We start from the raw sequence: 22,166 nt of genomic DNA, 5'->3' as shown, positions 1-22,166 counted from the left end.
ATGTTAAGTAGCACAACATTCTATGTGAATAGTGTTCTGTGGGATTTTGGTGTGACAACTTTGGTGTGAAAGTTGAGCTTTCAGCCTATATGTGGACAATACTTACAGGTATTGTCTCAGATCATACATTAACTTTTTAAACTTTGTTTTTTAAGTATTTCATCTAGACTGGGGGTTGACAGACTAGGGTAAGCCTGGTCAAATCTGAACACTGCCTGTTGTGTTTATGTTTTGCTTATAGATGCTTTGCCCAAAGATGATAGAGTTGACTAGTTGTGACACAACCGTATGAGACTATATCAAGCCTCTCTGGCCTGCAAAGCCTGAAATATATACTATTCTGGCCCTTTACCAAAAAAGTTTGCCGACCCCTGGTCTAGGTCCAGATTGTTGGGAGTTGGGAGGAATCTGTAAAAAGTGACTCATGTTAACCAAACTCAAAGAGTTTGTGAATTAAAAGTAAATTTATTAATCAGTATGCTTTTTTCCAGTGTTTTTAGAAGTCTCATTGAACAGAGCACCTCTTATCCTAGAATCAAAGTCCCTGAAGAGTCCAAATTAGTGACCTGAAGGTTTATTGGTAGTCATGGTTATAAATCAGAGCAAAAGTTATTAGAGGAACTGTTTGATAAAGCATCATTGCCCCACAGGTGATATCTTAAGAGTTTTCAAATGTTTTCTTAGTAGAGACGTAAAGCATTGTTCTTTCAAATGTTCCCTTCTCTTGATCAGCATTGCCAAATTTGACCTATTTAATCAGCCACTTCTTTATGTTAGTCTTTTTTCCTCCTCCTTGAGTGGGCATTGTTTCTCTTAACTGATTTACTTACAACCCAGCTTTCTCTGATGTGCCATGTACAAAACTCAAAACAGAAACTCTAGCTAGTAATAAAATTTCATTAATAGATGTTGGCAGAGAGAACTGATGATAATCATTAATTACTAATAAGTAGGTACAAATAACATTTTCTGAAATGATCTGTGAATTTTTGAGAGAAGTTGCCATTTTGTGGTTTCCACGTGGCTATTACTCCTCTTCCTATAAATTATTTAGCTCTAATAAATGATTTGATTTTATTGCAGAAGAAGATTATTTTTTAGAAGTCTAAATACCTGAAGCATTCAGAAAAAGGACATATTTTACAAGGGATTTTTATAGCATCTTCATTATTCTGTGGAAATAACAGAAGAATCATTTGCTGTAGAGCTTGGTGTCAGATTTAGGTGTGACCTAGGGGGGCAGGTTAGTACCTATTGCTGTTATAATAGTAGCTCAGTTACAGTGGTTTGGGCATGATGATGATGATGATCAAAATTATAGCATTTACATTGCAGTGATCTCCCATATAATGTTCTAGTTGTGACCAGTGTTTTTATTGTTAATGTTTTCATTTATTTACTAAAATAATTTAATGTGTTTCTTACAGTGAGACAAGAACTTTTCTCAATATTTGGGATGGAGCATAATTGAAACTAGACTTATGCTTTTGTAGTCCAGTGAATACAAAAATCAATATGTGTTTATGTATGTTATGTTCATATATACTTTGGAAATGATCGTTAGAATTTTGACGATTGGGGGTATTTGGGTTGAAGAAATGTATCACTTTTAACCAGCTGTTGACATCTTTGATCACTTCTCAAAAGGATTTTTTAATAGTTTTAGTATTACCTAATCATTTGTAGGGGAAAACCTCAAGAATTTTCAACCAAACTAGGACAACTGAATATAGGTACTATTTAAAGTTACTTTTTTTTACAGCAGGCATAAAATGGGCAGTCTCTTGCAAACCAGGATGTATGGTTATCTTAATCATACATTATGATTACAAATAATGGTTTTTTCTTCTTCTGTTTTATCATTCATATTTAAAAGTCTTCCAAATGACTCCAAAGGGAAATGCTTACTGAGCCTCTCTTAAACTCTATGCCAACTTTACCAGAGGATACTTTATTGTACTTAATTATTTTTATGTCATATTAGATGACTAGTGTCTTTTTTTTGTCTTAACCTTCCATTAGAGTTTCAGAGAGGCTTATAATCCAGAAAAATTTCTTTATCTCTTTTTTTCTCCTGGAGAATGTCTGCATACACTTAGTGCATGCATAACCTTCTGTTACTACTCACCTTAGCTGTATCATTTTTAATAATGATTCTTTTTTAGTACTTACCACATTGCATTCTAATTATTTTCTGACTTTGTTGTCCACTAATTGATCTTTCATTGAGTTTTTGAGTTTGAGAGTGTTGCATTTGTCATATTGTGGTTACTTAGATGTAAACAGAGAATTAAATAGTTTGGTGTCTTATTTTTCAGATACCAGTGCAGCTTAGTCACATGGTTTTCAGTGTTGTTTATGGGCCACTGTACTTTGGTATTTATTGAATACTAATGTCTCATGTTAAACATCTGTAGTTTTGAAACGATTGGTGTTAAGACTATTGATGTATTTTTGTAGACTTCATAATGGAATCCCATAATGAAGAGTAAGTTTTTAAAAAACAGTCAAATAACAATTTTTGATGTTTGGTTTTCAGTACACCTAACTATTCATCGATCTCACTTGGATATCCCATCAGAGTGTTAGACTTACAGAAGGATTTTAGAGGTTTCCATTTAGTAAGAAAATTTGGTCACTGTTTTTACTGTGTTCAAAGTGCTGAGTACCATAGAGGATACAGAAGTGAATCAAGTTGAGGATTAGGTCTTTGAGTATTTTATTTATTTTGTTAAAAAAAATTTAATGTTTTATTTATTTTTGAGAGAGAGAGAGAGAGAGAGAGAGAGAGAGGGAGGGAGAGAGGGAGGGAGGGAGGGAGGGGCAGGCAGCATGAGCGGGGGAGGGGATGGAGACAGAGAGGGAGACACACAATCTGAAGCAGGCTCCAGACTCCGAGCTGTCAGCACAGAGCCCTATGCGGGGCTTGAACTCAAGAACTGGGAGATCATGACCTGAGCCGAAGTTGGTCAACTGACTGAGCCACCCAGGCGCCCCGTGTCTTTGATTAGAGTATTGTAGGTGCAGAGTATCTGCATAGAGTGTACAGAGATAAAGCTAAAAAGTTTTGAGAGTCTAGGGGCACCTGGGTGGCTCAGTCGGTTAAGTGTCTTAACTCTTGATTTTGGTTCAGGTTATGAGCTCATGGTTCATGGATTCAAGCCCCGCGTCTGGCTCCATACTGACATCATGGAGTCTGCTTTGGATTCTCTTCCTCTCTTCTCTCTCTGCCCCTCCCCTGTGTGTACGTGTGTGTGCTCTCTCTTGAATAAACTTTAAAAATAAGTTTTGAGAGTATAGAAAGAGATTGCAAAGGGAGTGTCGAGTGCATTGAGTAGCCTCAGCACTGTTGTGGAACTTATTTGGGTGTATTTTTTTTAATGTTTTTTTAAAATTTATTATTGAGAGAGTGAGCAGGAGCGGGGAAAGGGCAGCGTGGGGGACGGGGACAGAGGCTCCAAAGTGGGCTCTGCATTGATAGCAGCGTGTTTGATGGAGCGCTTGAACCCACGAATTGTGAGATCATGACCTGAGCCAAAGTCAGATGCTCAACCAACTGAGCCACCTAGACGCCCCTGAGTGTTTTTTTTTTTTTTCTTTTAAACTGATATGATTGGTTTATTATTCCACTGTGTTGTAGGTATACCTCATGTCTTTTCATTTGAAATGGTAAGTTCTTTGAATCGTACTTGGTTCAGAATGGTAAGACTTTTAGCTTAATGTTTACCTTTTTTGAGGGGTTGGAGAAGAGGAAAGTCAAGATTGGTAAATAGAGGTGTTTAACTAAAGTAAACACTTTTGAGATGTCAAATATGTATAATAAAACTAGTAGGAATTTTTACATATTAAATAATTTGAATTAAAAAGATTCTATGAAGACATAAAAATTTAGCTTGTTATTTCTGCTTTGTGACTTCTTAATGGAATACTTAGAAACCCCCCTTTAAGTTCTACAAGGTGATTTAAAAAAGTTTTTTTTTTTTTTAGGTCAGTCTCAATCTAGTATCTTCTTTACTTTATATTGAGGACATGAAGTTCTGTTGTGTCACCTGAAATATCAGAGTTTTATACCAAATTAGACTAAATAAATGTGAATGTCTATGGATAGTTATTATCTAACTGTTAGTGGCAGGAAACTTGGGTTTGTGAGCATTCTCTGCTGATGAAATGCATTTATTTCTGTTTAAAATATCAAGTAATTGAAAAGTATATGGGTAAGTTTGCCTGTACTTTGTCTTATGATATCCTGCACTATATTGTACACCACGTTTCAAAACCTGTTTTCTTGTTGTAAATTTACCATGTTTCTCAGAAGGTAACTTCTTCATTTGTCCTGTTACTGGTTTTCCTAAATTCTGCTTTTAAACAATTGATATGCTTATAATAGTAGTTTTTCTTATAAATTTGTGTTTTAAATACCTGAATTTTATTTAGTTACCACTTAAATATTTTTAAAATTACTATAATTAAACCTGTTGTTTTGAGTTGTCTACTTAAGAAAACTATGTAATTTGTTAAAATTTCATAGCTTATGGTATACTAACTACTAAGATAATTTGTTTAATACCTAGCATCACACAAAGATTCCCCATTAAATATATACTTAATTCTTTATACATTGGAACACTTGTGCTTTGTTTGCACCTTCCACTGCTTTTTTCTGTTGATGGGACCAGCTTGGAATTGCTTCTTGTACAGTTTATATTTGTTCTTTTGTTTCATCTTTCATACCTTGGTCTGGCCAGTCATGTTAGTTGTTTTGACTTTGATAAGGAAATGTACTGGTTAGGAGGTTATGAGTGAAGAGTTGCAAACCAATTACCAGTATTATGTGAGCTTTAATAGGATAGTACTAAAAATACTGTGTTTGTGTTGTAGCTGATACTATCATGGATGATTTCTTTAAGAGTTTAGGATAAAATAACTAAATTTGAAGAATAGGTATTCCTAATCAGTTTCAGTCTTTAAAAGCCTGTCTTTAGAGTTTGCTATGACAAGTGAAAAAAGATGATGATAATAATTTTGAAAGTATCCCTTGGATATGTGATTAAAACTCTTCTCAGCTGAATATAAATTTGTTTAAATATAAATTTATTCTCTTCTGTCTTTTGATATATGGTGGATTATTTATAATTAGATTTAATTAATCTTCAGTTAGAAAATCACTCTATTTATTAAAAAGCAGCAATTAAGTTTTGAATTTGACAGGTGGCACCAGAATAATCTTTTAAGATTCCTGAACCAGGCTTTAAAAATACATTGAATGAATTTAGATTCAGAGGTATGTTTTGAGGTTAACAAATGCAGTGAGCTAAGAGTAAGCCCCCCTTTTTGTATTTGTTGTTTCATTTTATTTCTGATTTGAAATTTAACAAGTAACAAAGTTTTATTTCATGACAAAAATTTGTAGTATAAATTTATATATGGAATTGATTATTCAAAAAGAAACATTAAATTTTTTTAATGGTTTTTATTTTATTAGTTTTTAAATATTTATTTAGAGAGAACGAGTTGGGGAGAGAGGCAGAGGGAAAGAGCGAATCCCAAGCAGGCTCTGCGCTTCAGTACAGAGCCTGATGCAGGGCTCCATCCTTTGAATCGTGAAATCATGACCTGAGCTGAAATCAAGAGTCGATGCTTAGCTAAGTCACCCAGGTGCCTCTAAGAGACTATTTTTTATTAATTAATTAATTAATTAATTAATTGTATTTTATTTTACTGTATTTTATTTTATTGTATTTTTTAATTTAATTTAATTTTATTTTATTTTATTTTATTTTTTATTTTTTTTATGAGAGACTATTTTTTAGAGCAGTTTTAAATTCATAGCAGAATTGAGCTGAAGATAGATTTCCCATATACCTCCTTCCCCTAACTTACCGACTCCTTCACTATCAAATTGACACATCCTTATCACCCAAAGACCATAGGGTTCACTCTTGGTGTTGCACAGTCTGTGGCCTTTGGCAAATATGACATGTACCCATTGTTAACACTATACAGGATAGTTTCACTGCCCTAAAAATCCTCTGTCCTCTGCCTGTTCATCCCTCCCTCCTTCCTTATCTTGGGCAAGCACTGATTTTGTTACTGTCTTTATAGTTTTGACTTTTTCAGAATGTCGTATAGTTGGAATTGTAATATATAGACTTTTCATATTGGTTTTTTGGTAATGGCATTTTAGGTTACTCTGTGTCTTTTCATGGCTTAATAGCTTGTTTATTTTCAGTGCCAAGTAATGTTTCATTGTCTGGAGGTACTGCAGTTTGTTGATCCATTCACCTAATAAGGACATGTTGGTTGCTTCCAAGTTTTTGCAATTATGACTAAATTTAGTTGCTATTAACATCCATGTGCAGGTTTTTGTGCGGTCATAAGTTTTCATCTTTGTGTAAATACCAAGGTTTGTGGTTGCTGGATTGTATGTATGTATGTTTAGTTTTGTAAGAAACTGTTAAATTGTTTTCTAGAAAAGTAAACATGCCATTTATAATCCCTATCAGCAATACATTAGAATTCCTATTTCTCTACATCCTTGTCATGCTTTGTGTTGTCAGTGTTTAGGATTTTGGCCATTCTGATTGATGTGGTATCTCACTGTTGTCTTAATTTGCAATTCCCTAATGATATATGGTGTAAAAATATCATTTTAACAACCACATAACTGAAGAACATTTCTCCAGTATTCAGGGGTGCAGATATCATGGAATGCATGTATTCAAATTGAGGGTAAAAAAATCACCATAAATTGTATTTATTGAAAGACTGTCTCATGTTACTTAAAAACATCCCCCCTTCTCTGTCTAGTAGTGAGTAAGTAGTATGTTTGGGAAATTCTTGTTTTTAATTACTTGAAGTAGAAATTTTAAGTCTTCCAAGCATTCTCTGTTGGTTATGTTGGAAAGTTTGCATGCTATTATTTATATCAGTGGAAACATGTCTTACTTCCCTTTTTAGTTTAAAATTATTTTTATTTTAACAGTATTGTAACACTTTTTAAAGGAGTGAATAATTTCTTGGCAAAGATACCTAGTGGTTATTTTTGTAATTTTTCTTTATACCTATTTCTTAATATTTCATGTAATTGATTTTTATTCCAGTTTTTTTTCCAGATATGTTGTGTTTGTTATATAGTGAAAATTTCAGATACTAATAGTTTATTTCTCCTTAAAAGTTTAACTAGATATCTAATAATCTTATTATTCTTTTGTGTAAACTTCTCCAGTGAAGGAAAAGATAGATTTCTAAGTGCTAAATGAAATTTATATTTAGGAATGTTTAATGATAAGAAGGTCGAATCTTGTTATTTCCCAAAACTTAGAATCTTCTCTAAAATTATATATCATTTAGTAGATTTAAATGTTCTGTATCAGTATTTTTACATCAAGAATTTTAACATTTTCTCTATTAAGACATTGAACCTAAATGGTACATGGTGATCCCTTGTCAGTCCCTAGAAGTTTCTTCAGAAGTGTACATGAAAGATGTTTACAGATTAAAGAATAATGATCCTTGTCATTCTAACAAGGATTTAGATTAATGAGTGTTAGATGAATATATTCTATCAACTCATTGCAAAGTGTTGTGTCAGTTGATAGATACTGTGTTGTCATTTCTGTAGCTCACTTTTCTAAACCTTAGGCATATAGTATAATTTATTTTAGCCTTATTTTTGTATTGTGTGAATTCTTTAAATTTGGTTATCTAAAAAAAGTAAACTACGAGATCTTTAAATTCACAGGTTGGTATCCTGAGTGTTAAGTATTAAAGGAAAAGATCCTATTTTACATAAAATAATGTTTAGCTTACATTAGTGCAGATTTTCTGCTGCTTAAATTTTCATGAGCAAATACTGACCGGAACTTAGAAGCAGTGGTTCTTAATCTCTTTGGTTTTGATATCTTTTTACACTGTTAAAAATTATTGAAGACCCCTAAGAGCTTTTGTTTAGGTTATGTCAGTCAGTCTGTTTACCATATTAGAAATTAAGAGAGAAACTTGACAGAAAATGGGTTGTAGTGGGAACAGTTGCCTTATATTATATTTTTGCAGATCTTTTTGAAGTTCCACTTTAATGTAGTGGGAAGAGCGGTATTGTTTTACTCTTTTATAAATTTATTCAATGTTTGACTTTATAGGAAATGGCTGGATTCCCATATTTGCTTTTGCATTCCATCTGTTGCAAAATGCTCTTTTGGTTGAAGTGCATGAAGAAAATCTGGCTTCACTTAGATAAATTAGTAAATGGAGATGAGTATATTTTAACATTTACAGATAATTGTGGATATTTTTGTTTAATATTACAGTGAAACTTGACAGTTTTCACTGTATTACAATCCGTTGGGCTGCCTTAAACTTTGAATGGATCTTTTACCAATGCATGATTTTGTAATGTCATATACCAAACATTACAAAAATATTGACCTACTGAGTTATGCAAATCTTCCATATTTTAATGTATTTTATTATACAAAATAAAAAACAAGTCACATTTTTAAAATATCAACCACTGATCTTACCAGAAAATGTGTACCAAACACTGTCCAAAAGTATAGCATTCCTGTGATACCTTTTGTAAGCCAAAATGGCATAAAATGAAGAAGCAGTTACCATTAATATTTATATAAAAAATGTTTTGAGGGTTTCCAGGCCCAAAAAATAACCCCTTAGGCTTCTCTGAAACCTTAGGACACATCTTGGTAGCTGATGCACAGAATAAGTCAAGTTAGAGCACAGATGTTCACAGATACAGGCGGCTTGGTGTTGAGATGTTGAGTCTAGTTCCCAGGGAAAGAAAGAGCTTGGTCGTGCCAGTCTTGCTGCTCTAGGTTTGTGCTGCCTCTGAAATTGCTTGCTGCAAAACACACTGAACTTTATTTTTACTTTTTGCCTTTTTTCCATAAAAGTGAAAATATTTGGATGCTGTTTGGTTAGCAGAAACACTACAAATGTAGGTGTCTCATAAAAGCTAAGTGGTGTAATGCATGCACACTTTCAAAAAGCAAGGAATACCTGTACACAAGTCAGTAACCATAGTTTGTCAGATGACATCTTGTTCAGTTTGCATCCCAGTCATAAGAATGGTTTTTCTTGAAGAAGAACCACCCTATTTCAGAATGCAAGCAGAAATGCTTTATGTATGTATCTTGTTTTCTTGCATAGATTATTAAAAAGGCATGTGGTGGTTTAATACTCATTTTAACTGCTTCATCTAGGTACTCATAGTTGAAAATTTAAAACTGCAGTTTGTGTGTGAAGAATACAATGATAGTTACTAGTAAAAATTGAATTGAAGTGCCTTAATTTGTGCTAAAATCTCAACATTTTTGCCTGTCATTGCTTTTGCATCATCCACACAATAGTTGATAGACTGAAAAGCCCAACTAGATAAGAGTCTTATATCCATGTTCTAGTGTTTATTTTTTTTATTATTTTTTATTATATATTTTAATTTTTTAATTTATATTCAAGTTAGTTAGCATGTATGTTCTAGTGTTTAGTATGAAAAGTTTTGAATTTGTGTGCTTCCTGAAAAAGTCTTGCAGACTCAGTACTCACATCAACCACACTTTGAGAATCCACTGTTTTAATGGAATGCTGCTTTGATATGTGGTTCTGGAAATTAGTCATATTTTACTTACTTTTGTGGTCACCTGTGAATATAAGCATAGTTCAGTGACAGGCTCAGGAATACATACATACAATTAAAAAAAATAATGTCTTTTAAAAATTTTAATGTTTATTTTTGAGAGAGAGAGAGACAGACAGACAGACTGAGTATGAGCGGGGGAGGGGCAGAGAGAGAGGGTGACACAGAATCCGAAGCAGGCTCCAGGCTCTGAGCTGTCAGCACAGAGCTGTACGAAGGGCTCGAACTCATGAACCACGAGATCATGACCTGAGCTAAACAGACGCTCAACCAACTGAGCCACCCAGGTGCCCCAGAAAGGCACAACTTCTTATGAACATACAATAAATTAAAAACCTTGCCTTTTTTAGTCTTTGTTGGAATCCTTGAAAAAAAAAATGAAGCTGCTTTGTGAAGGTGAAAACTTTATAAACTCTATTTTGGCAGAATTTCATAGGTCAGTTCAAACTTGAGTAAGTTATTTGACAGTGCTGTGCCTTAGTTTTATGATCTTTAAAATCAGATAACAGTAGACCTATCTTACAGGGTTGCTATGAAGAGTAATTGAATTAATTAAACCAAATTTTTATCATAGCTTTATTATCTTGTTACAGTGCAGTCTTTCAAAATTTGGTTTATATTATGCGCCAGTTATAACTTCAGATATTAGAATTCATGGAAGTGAAGGTCTTGTGTATTTCTTTTTGGATGGGTACATAGTTACAGTGAATTTCAAGTGTTTCTCACTGACATTTGATAAATCAAGTTATAATGAGAAGTATTGTCTTAATTTTCATTGTTTAACCTACCCTTAAATATAATGTGATTCTTGCATTTTACTAGAAATAAGTAGCAGTGAATTTTTAGAAAATAACAGTAACCTTAAGACATGACCTTATAGGAAGCCGAAAAGTTCTTTTGCTCTTTCTAAAATAGCTAAAAAATAATCTGTCATCTAATTATACCATCTCATTTTCTTAGTCTTACATGTGAAGCTGTATAAAACAGTACTTGGTACTTTTCTTTAAGGAAATGTCAACAATACTAAGTATGGAATATATGTATGTTTAATGGAAAATGCTATAATATATATATTGGTGTTTTAGCATAGTGATAGGCTACATTAGCATGGATTATCATAAGACATTCTGATTATCTCATTTAAAGAAAGATATTATAGAACTGGAATCAGTTTCTAATAGAGCATCAGGGAATGTTATGGCCACTGTTGAATAATTGACTTAAAATCATAAATCTAGGGGCACCTGGGTTAGTCAGTAGAGCATGTGGCTCTTGATCTTGAGGTAATGAGTTTGAGCCCCACACTGGGTGTGGAGAATACTTAATTAATAAAAGCTTTTTTGAAAACCTATACAGTCTCTCCAGAATTCTGCTAATGAAGGAAATGGAATAGAATAATTTAAGAACAATTTTTTAAAAGTACTTTGTGAATAATAAAGCTAAACGTTACTTTGGAAAGTGATAGGTAAAGCTGAAATTGTAAGGAGATAGTAAAAAAGTTGTCTCCCTCCTTGCCCCCACCAGTGAATCACAGGCATCCAGTTAGCATGTCAGAATTTATAAGGGAGATTTGAAAATTGAAGTCTCAAACAGTAAGACTGTCATAATTACCATGTTAGTGGCTAGATGCTGCACTTCTCATCTTTAATAGTTAAGGCAAATCCAAAAGTAAAAATACAAATTATTAATCCCTTATTCCCCAAAAATGTCATGATCAAAAAAAAAAATCCATGTATTTTACTGTGGTGTTGAAATGGACCAGCTTTTCAGTAACAAGAATCTGCTATAACTAATACCTGGAATAGTTTGGATATGCTGAAGCAGTCCACATTTTATCAGGTTTTAGTGATGAGGAAAGACAACTTGGTTTGATTTATTGATGATAGTATTATGTGATCATAAAATAGTATTTTCCATATGACTTCATCAGAAATCCATTCTATAAAATACTCTAGCTCTTTTGCTAGTCGGTAGTGTCCATTACTAGCTGGAAGTTTTATGAGAAGAGACAAATTTGTTTTTTGTGAAGTTTAAAAAAAAAACAGTCTAAAGAAAGATTTGGGATTTACATTTTCTAAATAACGTGATAAAACATTTCTTTATGATGCTGTGTGATGTTTTTCTTGTAACAGTTTCATTCAAAGTTACGTTTTGAGACATATCTATTAGGTTACATCTGGGCAGTTGATTTGCTGCTTAATGGCATTTGTCTACCGTAAGCTTTTCTTTACTTCTAGCTTTTATAGGTGCTTTCACTGGTATTTTGTATTACTAAGTGGAATTTTAAGCACATTTTAATAAAATTGCTTTTAAAAGTATAAAAAGGGTGCTTTTTAAAGATTTAGACATTGCTACAGTTGTCTCAGAATGTGTTTTATGATTGCTACATTTAACACTGATTTGATAATTGAAAAGATCATTAAATAATAGTGCAAATTTCCATCACAGTATGTTGAGTAATTTCACCTAGAGATTTCATTGAAGTTACTTCTATGTAACTACTGGTAGTAAATGAAGTTTCTTAGAAGCAGTTGAATTTTACTGAAATTTAAAACATTTTGTAATTTGCATGACCTTTGTATCACTATTAACCTTAGCATTTTGTTTCAGAATTTGGCAACTGTGTAAGAACACTTTTATTTAGATTTCCAAATAAAGGAAGCAGTGCTATGTTGAATTTTTAATAATTGTGTGCTGGGAGACTTTCATGGCCTGTATAGGTCATATCTTGGGTAAAACGATGCTTGGATATTTGAATAAAAACGCAAGTGTGTATTACAGTATTTCTAAAATGAAAATTGTCTATAACTTTAAGCTTAGTGCCCACAGCTGTTTGTGTTGGATGTTTGAAAACATTTGCATATAAAAGGATTAACGGTCATTTCTGTTTTAAGACTTTAGTGAAACAGTGGGTCCTGGTGGTTATTAATGCTAGATTTTTCTTTTTTGGAATCTAGCCATTGATCTGTTGAACTAAGAACATTAAAAACATCTGTGGTAGACTTTATGTAATCTGACAGTATAATCTAGCAGTATAAACTGAATGCTCTAAGCACTGTGGCATATCGAACCTGGGAGACTGAAGTTCTTTTCAGGTTTATTAAGTAAGTGATGTTGGAAAATTTAAAATTTTTTTTTTAATGGAAAGTGATGTCCCAATTTATTCTTTTCTTTCTGATTTTAGATGGGAAATGTAAAGTCATAAGATCGATAGGTTGACTGTGACAACTATGCTTACTTACAGAGAGAACAGGAAATGAGAATGGGTGATATGGGTCCCCGTGGAGCAATAAACATGGGAGGTAGGGATCTGAAGCAAAAGTCTTCTGTAACTTGTAATTCTTTGGGGAACTGTACATGCTGTTTGTGGTATCTACATATCAGTAACAGTCTAAAATTTGGAACCAACATTTGTAACAGTGAAATCTCATATATTTAGTAAGTTGAAAAAAATAGAAGTACATTAAAAACAGTGTGCCTAAAAACACCATTTTCATTTTGTTTACTTGACGGCTAAGGGTATATTATATTTTAATAGATTTAATGAAAGAAACCTGTAACCAGGTTTTGATACAACCTGAAACTTGTTCAGTCATTGCATGGTGTAATGCAGCTATGTTGTTGCATTTTTTAAAAATCAAACTTCATGCTTTCAAATTGGCTTTTTTACCTTAGAAATTGATAGTTCCTGACTTTGTAGTTTCTTTAAACTTTTTGAGACTATTTTATAAATTTCTATTGGTAAGGTAACCTTTTGTGTAACTTTGGAGTTATTTTTTATTCATTTTACTGAATGTTTAACTTATTTTGCCGTAACCTAACGTATTGTGCACAGAAGTACATTGTTTGGAGGCATCTGTGACATGTCAAGGAAATGAGATGTGTCTTACACATCTAGGCTAATGCATAACTTTAGAGTTGATGTAAAGGTTTTATGAAAGTGCCTACATTAACATCTCTACTAGTGAGGGATACTGTATCAAGTGAACAAGGTGAAGGGAAAATAAGTGTGGGATGTTTTTGTAGGTCTTTTTAAGTTTGAAATGTTATACGCTTAAAAGTTAGATAAACTTTTTATATATTCATTTCATATTGTCCCATAGAAGCTGTCATTAAATTAAAGTCTTTATATAACATAATGTGAAGGTTAATTACTGTAGCATTCTAATATGCATAATATATACACCCACTGAGAAAATTCTGATTGTACTTAGAATATGTGGTGTAGAGAGTAAAAAAACCTTAAAGCATCTAATATCTGGAATTAGCTTTTTCTGTGATCAACCTTTTCCCCCTACTTCTCATGCCTGTTTCTTTGCTGCTTGTAGTCAGATCATCTAAAATTGTATATTGCTGTTTACTTGGTCACTTTTCTTACCTGCCAGTAAAAAGTTACTTAGCATTTCTGGTATACAAAGGAAGCATGAAACATGGCCCTTACTCATAAAGATCTTAATTGTGATGTTAGTTGCGATGGAAACATGAAATAATTAGTGAACAAAGAATACAGAAGTTCTTCAGGCTTCGTTCTAGTACATAAATTCTAGAGGCACAGTTGAATATATAGTAATGTACAAGAAGTTCAATTTTAAGTCTTTTTCAAAGTAAACCATAGAAGGTGTGTAATACAATCCAGGTGCTTTTAAGAGTTGTAAGTGTGAGGTTATGGATTGTAGGTACCTTGAAATACCATTATAATTATTAGGTTGCTGTGAACATCAGAAACAAATGAATTATTTCTGATGTGCAGAGGCCTTGAAAACATTCTGACTGCTTGATTAGCAACTTTATCAGAAGAATAATGAGAATATACTTTTAGATTCCTTATTAAGAATTTAAGAGAATTAAAAATTTTTAGGGCATTTTATTTTACCAGAGAACCATATTACAATTGATCACTTTCTCAACTCTCCTAAAATCCAGTCCATTTAATTTCCTCCTTTTTACATTTTATTCAATCTGAGGCTTTATCCTAATGGTTTACTTATGAGTCATTATCATTCAGTTGAATGTCACTGTCAAATCAGTAAATTGTCATGTCCTACCAAGTTATGTTGATGGAATGTGGAAATAGACTTTCTGGTGTATCACCAGTTTATCTACCAAGGAAATCACAGATTATAAAACTGCTTTTCAGGGGACCAGATAATTCTAACATTTCTTAGATCTTTAAATTTAGTTTAATGTAGCTGTGTGATAGAAAGCTTAATTACTAGAAATAATACTCTAATTGTTGATAGTTGAAAATGTTATTTTTGATTTTTTTATTGTACCCATAGTTGTATAGCTATATTTGAATCTTATAACAGTTAACATTTTATTAAAAAGAGAAGTAAACCTAACCCTTGATGTGTTCTTTTAGGGAAAGTTAAGATTCCTTACAGATAATGTCTCCATTCTTCTTCATTTCCATGTGAGAGATGTTGTGGAAATATTTTTTTAAATTAAATTTTATTTTATTAAAAAATTTTTTTAAGGTTTATTCATTTTTCAGAGACAGAGAGTGGGGGAGGGGGGAGAGGGGCAGAGAGAGAGGGGGACACAGAATCCGAAGCAGGCTCCAGGCTCTGAGCTGTCAGCACAGAGCCCAACACGGGGCTCAAACTCAGACTGTGAGATCATGACCTGAGCTGAAGTGGATGCTTAACTTGACTGAGCCACCCAGGTGGCCCAAGATGTGGGATTCTCGTAAAAATTTTTATTTATTGCTCTGCTGAGGGAATAGAAATATTCTTGGATAGGTAGTGTAGATTTATCATCAGGAACATTTTGGGATTAAGGAAATAATCTTCCCTATGCAGTGGCTGGGTTCCTGGGGATTGAGTTGAGAAAGAGTCAGTAGCATATATTGCCAGGGACTGGTAGGGAGTAAGAATTTTTTCTCACAGCTGCTCCCTAGGCTCAGTCATCTGTAGAATTCAGCTGCATTAAGATACTGTGTAGAGTTGTGGGTTTGAATGAAAATGTCAGCTCTGGTTACATTGTGTTTTTGAGAAATTGAATTCTGAGTGTCATAAAATTGACCTATCAAACGAAGTACTAGAAGAAAACTCTTAAGTTAGAGTCAGTCTTTGTTACGAATTTTTGATGAAAAAACGTATGAGTACTTTAAAAATAACAAAATTCAAAGTAGATACCTAAAAATGTTGTATTTGAAACCATTATAAAAATAGTGTTACAGCTCAGCCACTATTGCAGTTAACATGAGGCCAGGTGGATATCTTTTTGATGAAAAAATTTGAAGTATATCTAGTTGTCCCCATTTCCAGAATTTTAGCATGCCAAAAAAATTTCAAATAGCTGTTAATATTTATATTTGGTTACAGTTGCTTTTTAAAAATAAGCTTTGTCATGATGAGCCTTTTTTTTTTTTTTTTTTTTTTTTTTTTTTTTTTGGTTTAGATTGCCTATTTCTACATAAAGTTAAAAAACAGTACCTCCTATAGTTTTGGGATATATTCAGTAACTTACATAAAAGTCAAGAGGTTAGTTTTAGTGAACTTTATATATTTATTCGTAGTTTCCAAAGTGCTAATCCTTTGCTGTTAATGTAAACTGGTAGAGTATAGTCACCATTGTAAGGGAGTAGTTGGTTAAAAAGCAGACTATAGCAAGTAATACTCACATTTAAAAAAAATCTTTCAAGCTTTGACAGTCGCAGATATCCTGAAATAATTAATAGTTGTTTCACTTGTTTTGTGTACATTTGATTTGGGGATGAAAATTCTATAGTGTAGGTAATGCACTGTTACAGAGTAGATAATTGAGCATCCATTCTCGAAGAAGGAAAATGATTTTGGTAATAGTCTTGCTATATAGTTTGCATAAGTATTGTTAAATTTTTAATGTTTACTAAACTAAGATAGGACAGCTCTAAGTATAGATTGTTTTGCGTAGATGCATTTAGCCCAGCACCTGCTGGTAACCAAGGTCCTCCTCCAATGATGGGTATGAATATGAACAACAGAGGAACTATACCTGGCCCACCAATGGGTCCTGGTCCTGCCATGGGACCAGAAGGAGCTGCAAATATGGGAACTCCAATGATGCCAGATAATGGAGCAGTGGTAATGTATCATAAACATTATTTTGATTATATTCAGTAATATATACTTTTCTGCCCCAAAGGTAACTTCACACTTAACATAATTTGGCATCATTTATTTTGGCGGTAAAGATCAATATCCACTGAAGAAAAAGTAATTTTGTGCAATTACATGTTGACTTACGTGAAAGGCAATTTTTAAGTATCACAAGAATTAGGATTACCAATCATGGTATGCTTTTGTACTTAAGTATATGGCCAATATACATTTTAATTATAGTTATTTTTATATTGCTTTTAGTTTGTATCCACCTCTTACCAGTATTCAATGTAAAGGTCAAGATTTTAAGATTGTGTTCTTTTTCCTGTGTGTAGACTCCTTACCTTTGGTGGGGAATAAAACTCCAGTATGTGTGAAAACACAGTTTTCTGTAAATATTTTTTAATAACAAGATTACTTATGATTCATTTCAGAGAATTTAACTGTAAAATAAGGTACTTTAAGGTTGTAAAATATATTTTAAATTACATTTTGCAGTCTTACAGGATTACTAATTATATTTGTTATAAAATTTAAAGTATACAGTTTTATGTGTTGGTTTGAGAGTGTGAAGATATCTTTGTGTGGGTTAAGTAATTGTAAAAGCAAAATTTTTCAATAATAGTTCTTATTTTGAGTATCAGTAGCAAGACTAATAACTTCTCATTTCCTTTAAAGTCTGTCACTATTTAAATGAGGTTTTCTATTGGCAAAACATTGTTTCATTTGGTTTTTGTTAATGGTTGTTCTAAATAGCATTTAAAGGAAAATTGGTAATGAGTGTATACTTTGAAAGGCAGTTTTATTTTGGAACTACCACAACATGTGTTAAGGCGCCATTGCTGCTAAGAAAGAAAAAGCACTGCCAGTTAAATTCAGAAATGCCATTGACTGTAAATCCATACTGATTTCAGAGATATTAAAAGTGAATGTGTGTCTTAGGATTGACGGATACAGTGTTTCATCATTTTTAAATTTATTTACTTTAAATGCAAGTCTTTAAGCATTTTGGAAAAATTGGACATGGTAACAGTTTTTTATTTTAATGAGTGTATAGAGAGATAGAAAAGCAGTGCCATAATATCTACTGTGATCAGATGGCGCATAATTAGTATATTTGTTTCCTTCTCTGGAGGCTTTATTTTACAGTAAAATGTCTGAAAGCTAGTAAAAACTGCTTCGGTTAAGTTTTTGTGTGGCTTATAATCATCAGTAGTAACTTAAAGTAGTATTAACTGGCCCGTTTTTCCACCCTTCCCTCTGAAATTGTAACTGTTATTTAAATATCACCCTTGATTTTTTTCACAGTGACATTTTACTACTGCATGTAGGGAGTTCTGTTCAATCTTTGAGATTAACATATGTGGTTATTCTTGTTAAGTTTTCCAAAGCAAAGAATTCAGATATTTAATTGTGCTATTAGTAGTACATGTTAATAAGTTGTCAGTTTTTAAGAAAACCATATTTTCCCATTGATAGTCTTTCCAGAAAAACACATCAAAAGTTTTAATATTGAAATAATAATTCTGTGTGTGTTTGTACTAGTACTTTCTATGTTCAAAGCACTGCTGTTGAAATTTTTAGGATGTTTATACCTTTTCAGTGTGATGCTGCTCCCCAGTTTTATTTCTTTGATTTTCAAAAAAAGTATTTTTTTTGCACAGCACAGTTGTATGCAGTATAAACTTATTTTTTTATTAAAAAGATCAGAACAATATTGTAATACTGATTAGGTTTAAAATGGCATTCCCTTCTTAAAATCAATTCTTTTTTCATGAAATTGGGGCATAGCATTAGCAATATGTAACTCTTCAGATGCTTTATTTAATTTTTTTTTTTTTTTTTTTGACGTAGTAACTAATTAAATTGCTCCTTTCTTCCTTCTATGTGTGATCCTGATTCTGCTGGACTTTCTGCTGAACTTCATGACACCACCACTTGGGATTTTGCCAATTTTTCTTGTCACTTAATATTTGGCGTGTTCCAAATGGACTTCATGTTTATTATGTGGTATTATAGCATAATGATAGATTTCCGCAAGGACCGCCATCTCAGATGGGATCACCTATGGGGAGTAGAACAGGTTCTGAAACCCCTCAAGCACCAATGAGTGGTGTAGGTCCTGTTAGTGGTGGTCCTGGTGGTTTTGGTAGAGGAAGCCAAGGGGGCAACTTTGAAGGCCCTAATAAGCGTCGTAGATATTAAACGTTCTTTCATTCCTGGCTACTTAGAGAAAAAGAACCTCCGTGGTATGCCTTTACACTTTTACCTGTTACCTGGAAGAAATGGTTTTATTGTTAATGTATGTAGACTTTAAAGTTTTTCTTTTGTAAAACTTGAGGTTTTTGTATTTTTCTTTATTCATACATAAGCTTTGTAGATTAGAATGGTGATGATGCTCATCATTGTGAATGTTAAAATGTGTTTGTGACTTTAGCTAAATATAAATATGCCATAGAACTGTGAAGTCTATGTAGTTACTTAATCTCAATAAAGAAATCATTTTGGATAATTTACAAATGTTATTAGTATTCTCTCATAGTTTTACTAAACTTTGCTGTAACAATAGTACTTTGGTTGCTTTAATTAATTCCAGCCACTTAAAAATGAAAATGATTTTCTGCTTTTTAGTTTGTGCAAGTAGCACTGAAGGTAGAAGCTTAGTGAAAGCTAATGTCAATAAGGGGTGGATAGAATAGTATATCGGGGAGGGGTGGGGATGGGAGTTCACATTTGTATAAACCATTGATGTTCTTTCTGTGAAATCAGAGTTGCTGTCTACATTTCATATAGATTCTAAATATTCAAATATTCTGAGAAGGAATATTAAGGATATCTTTGTCCTGTGCTGATTTTTTCAAATAAATCTTTTGAATCTTGGAAAAAAAAACACTGTTTGGAGGCAAATCTCTTTTGCTTATAAAATAATGTCTATTTTTCATCTAATCTGCTATTATTTGGTGTCAGTATCTAGATCTTACCCTTTAAATTTCCTTACAATCATGTTAGGTTGGATGTTCCATGAAGATTTGGTGTGATTTAGAAGAAATTAGGCATTTCTTGAGAATGTTGTTTTATAGAAGTACTAAAGGTGGATTAACTCTGCAGTGTTGTAAATATCTTCCCATAGTTGGGTAAGTCTCTCCAGTAAAACTTGTCTGACAGGCTAGTTGTGTTTGTTTCCAAGGGAAACAGTTCAAGTGGTGATTGGGGAAAAAAACCAAAAAAACGAAAAGGAAAACAGGAAATTGAGAATGTGGCTAATAAGGTCATTGGAATCGGGTTAGATCCCTGAAGTTTGATTTTCAGTATTAGGGAAAAACTGATTTAATCACATTATAATTGTTATTCTAAAACAAAGTCCTTGCTATATTTAAAATTTTGTATGTTAGCCATGTCTAATTTAAAATTACATTTACGGAATTTTATATTCACCTTAAACCACAAATCGAATGCATCAGCCATTGATCATAACATAGTTATTTCTCATACAACATTTCAGTGTGTTACTGTATCATACTTTTAGCATTTTCATGAAGAATAATGTGCTATTTTGAAATGAATAGTATGTAAATATTAATTCATTTTTGCATGGTGTATGTTTATGCTGGAAGGCATACTTTGGAAAGAAATAAATTTGGTTAATTTAAAATCTTGCACAGAAGCAGTTAGGTATAAAGCAAAACTGAGATGCATTCCTTTATAACAGTGAAAATTTTCTTGTGTACTATTTCACGTTCTATTTTTTAGACACAGCAGTATGGATGGAATTTCCTAAAATTTGTGGTATTCATAGGCTTTTGTTTTTGGCAAATCTTTAAAAACATGATTTGGAGATTATAAAATAATAGTCAAAGACTGTTCTCATCACATTTTCCATGTACATGAGTTGGCAGGGAGTGGAATTATTTTATTAATTCAGTACAGTGTAGGGCGTTTTAACATTATAATTTTTAAATGATATCTATAGCACCTAAATACACTTTTCCAGTCACCTGTATTTTTATTCATACAATTTTTAGGTAATTTCTAGCACTGTATTTTGCTTCAAAGCTTAATTAAGAGTGGAAAAAGCTTGATCCTTTGATGTTAATACCAAGCTGTTTTTGGCCAAGGTTGTGAAATTCTGTAACATTGATTCAAGAACATTTGAAAGCCAGTGCACAAGGAGATGTCCTAATCTTCTGAACATTCTAGTGTCCGGCTCAACTCTGGCTCCAAGAATTGAGTTCTACACAGCTTTTTCCTTGCATCAAGAAAATCTTTGTTCCAGTGCTTACCAAGTTTACCCTGGGAACAGTCAGCTTCTGAGTGACAGTCAAGTGGAGCATCTGGGAACTTCTAGTTATTCAGTTTTTAGTGTTTTTGTATGAACAACTTTGTGGCTGGTTCAGTCAATATTTTTTTCTGGTCAATTAGCATACATACCAGGAAAGATATTTAAATGTCATTTTCTTAAAAGCAGTAGATATAAAAATAAATAATAGTATTAGCTTTTTAAAATAAGTGTGAATTTGTCATATGTTACCATAATTCTGTCCATAAAAAGGTAATTTGAAACATCTTAGAATTATAATAATATCACAATATTGTGTTTCTTTTTGTGTCATGATTTGAAACAGTCAGTTTGAAGTCTGTAGGATTTAGATCTCATGGCAGTTAATATGTAATTTGGACAAAATAAAGGAATACCCATTTTCCTAATTACTTTGTCAGAATTTCCCCATTTTTGTTTTTAAAATAAACAAACTTGGACAGATCTAGTTTTTAAAGAACTTTCGATTCACCCATATTTCATAAAGCTCAATTTGTTATTCCTTGAATTTTTGAGTTTTTCTATTTAAAATGAGTACCGATCATTCAATGAAAGAGATTAAATATTTCTTTTTAACCCTATAGTATCAGTAATATTGGGGAAAAAGTAACCTGGTTTCACCAGAATTGCCATTTAATAGAAATAGAAATATCAATAAGGACAGTAATGAAATGTTGATCTTGTTTCTCAAATACTAATTGAAATTACATCTTTACATTTTATGCAAACACATACTTTGAACATTTCAGTAACTTGGTGTTTATATTTGAAGTCTGTAGTTATTTGCTGAATATCAGCGTGAGTGATTAATAGTCACTAAGTACTATTTGGGGATTTGGTTGATAATTACAACCTAGATTCTGAATGAGAAAAAGATACATGGTGTGATTGAAAGAAAATGCCTTGTGAGAGAATGTGATCAAATTTTTGTTTAAGCTTTTTAAAAAAGGTTTGAAATTTATTGTCTAATGGAAATAGTCAAAAATCAAAGGAATACATTATTTTGCATAAGTAAAGGAAAATTTCTGGAGAATGTTGTGGTATTTAAATGTTCTGTGTGTGCTGTTGTGTTATAATGTCTAATAATATGTTAAAATAAATTCCTGAAATATGAAAG

At 32.5% G+C, this 22,166-nt stretch overlaps 1 protein-coding gene across 1 annotated transcript in view; it reads left to right on the top strand.

Moving 5' to 3' along the window:
• Positions 1-19,946, top strand: part of PSPC1 (paraspeckle component 1) — a 73,080-nt gene extending 53,134 nt beyond the window's left edge. Inside the window, exons 7-9 of the mRNA XM_042997352.1 lie at positions 12,894-12,951; positions 16,547-16,716; positions 18,754-19,946. Of these exons, the coding sequence (XP_042853286.1) occupies positions 12,894-12,951; positions 16,547-16,716; positions 18,754-18,939 (414 nt within the window). The 3' untranslated portion in view covers positions 18,940-19,946. The remainder of the gene's footprint in view (positions 1-12,893; positions 12,952-16,546; positions 16,717-18,753) is intronic.
• Positions 19,947-22,166: the final 2,220 nt, after the last annotated feature.

Source organism: Panthera tigris, chromosome A1, assembly GCF_018350195.1.
Source record: "Panthera tigris isolate Pti1 chromosome A1, P.tigris_Pti1_mat1.1, whole genome shotgun sequence".
Classification (NCBI taxonomy): domain Eukaryota; kingdom Metazoa; phylum Chordata; class Mammalia; order Carnivora; family Felidae; genus Panthera; species Panthera tigris.
Note: the sequence above shows the minus strand (reverse complement) of the source record. Positions and strands in the feature narration are given on the sequence as shown.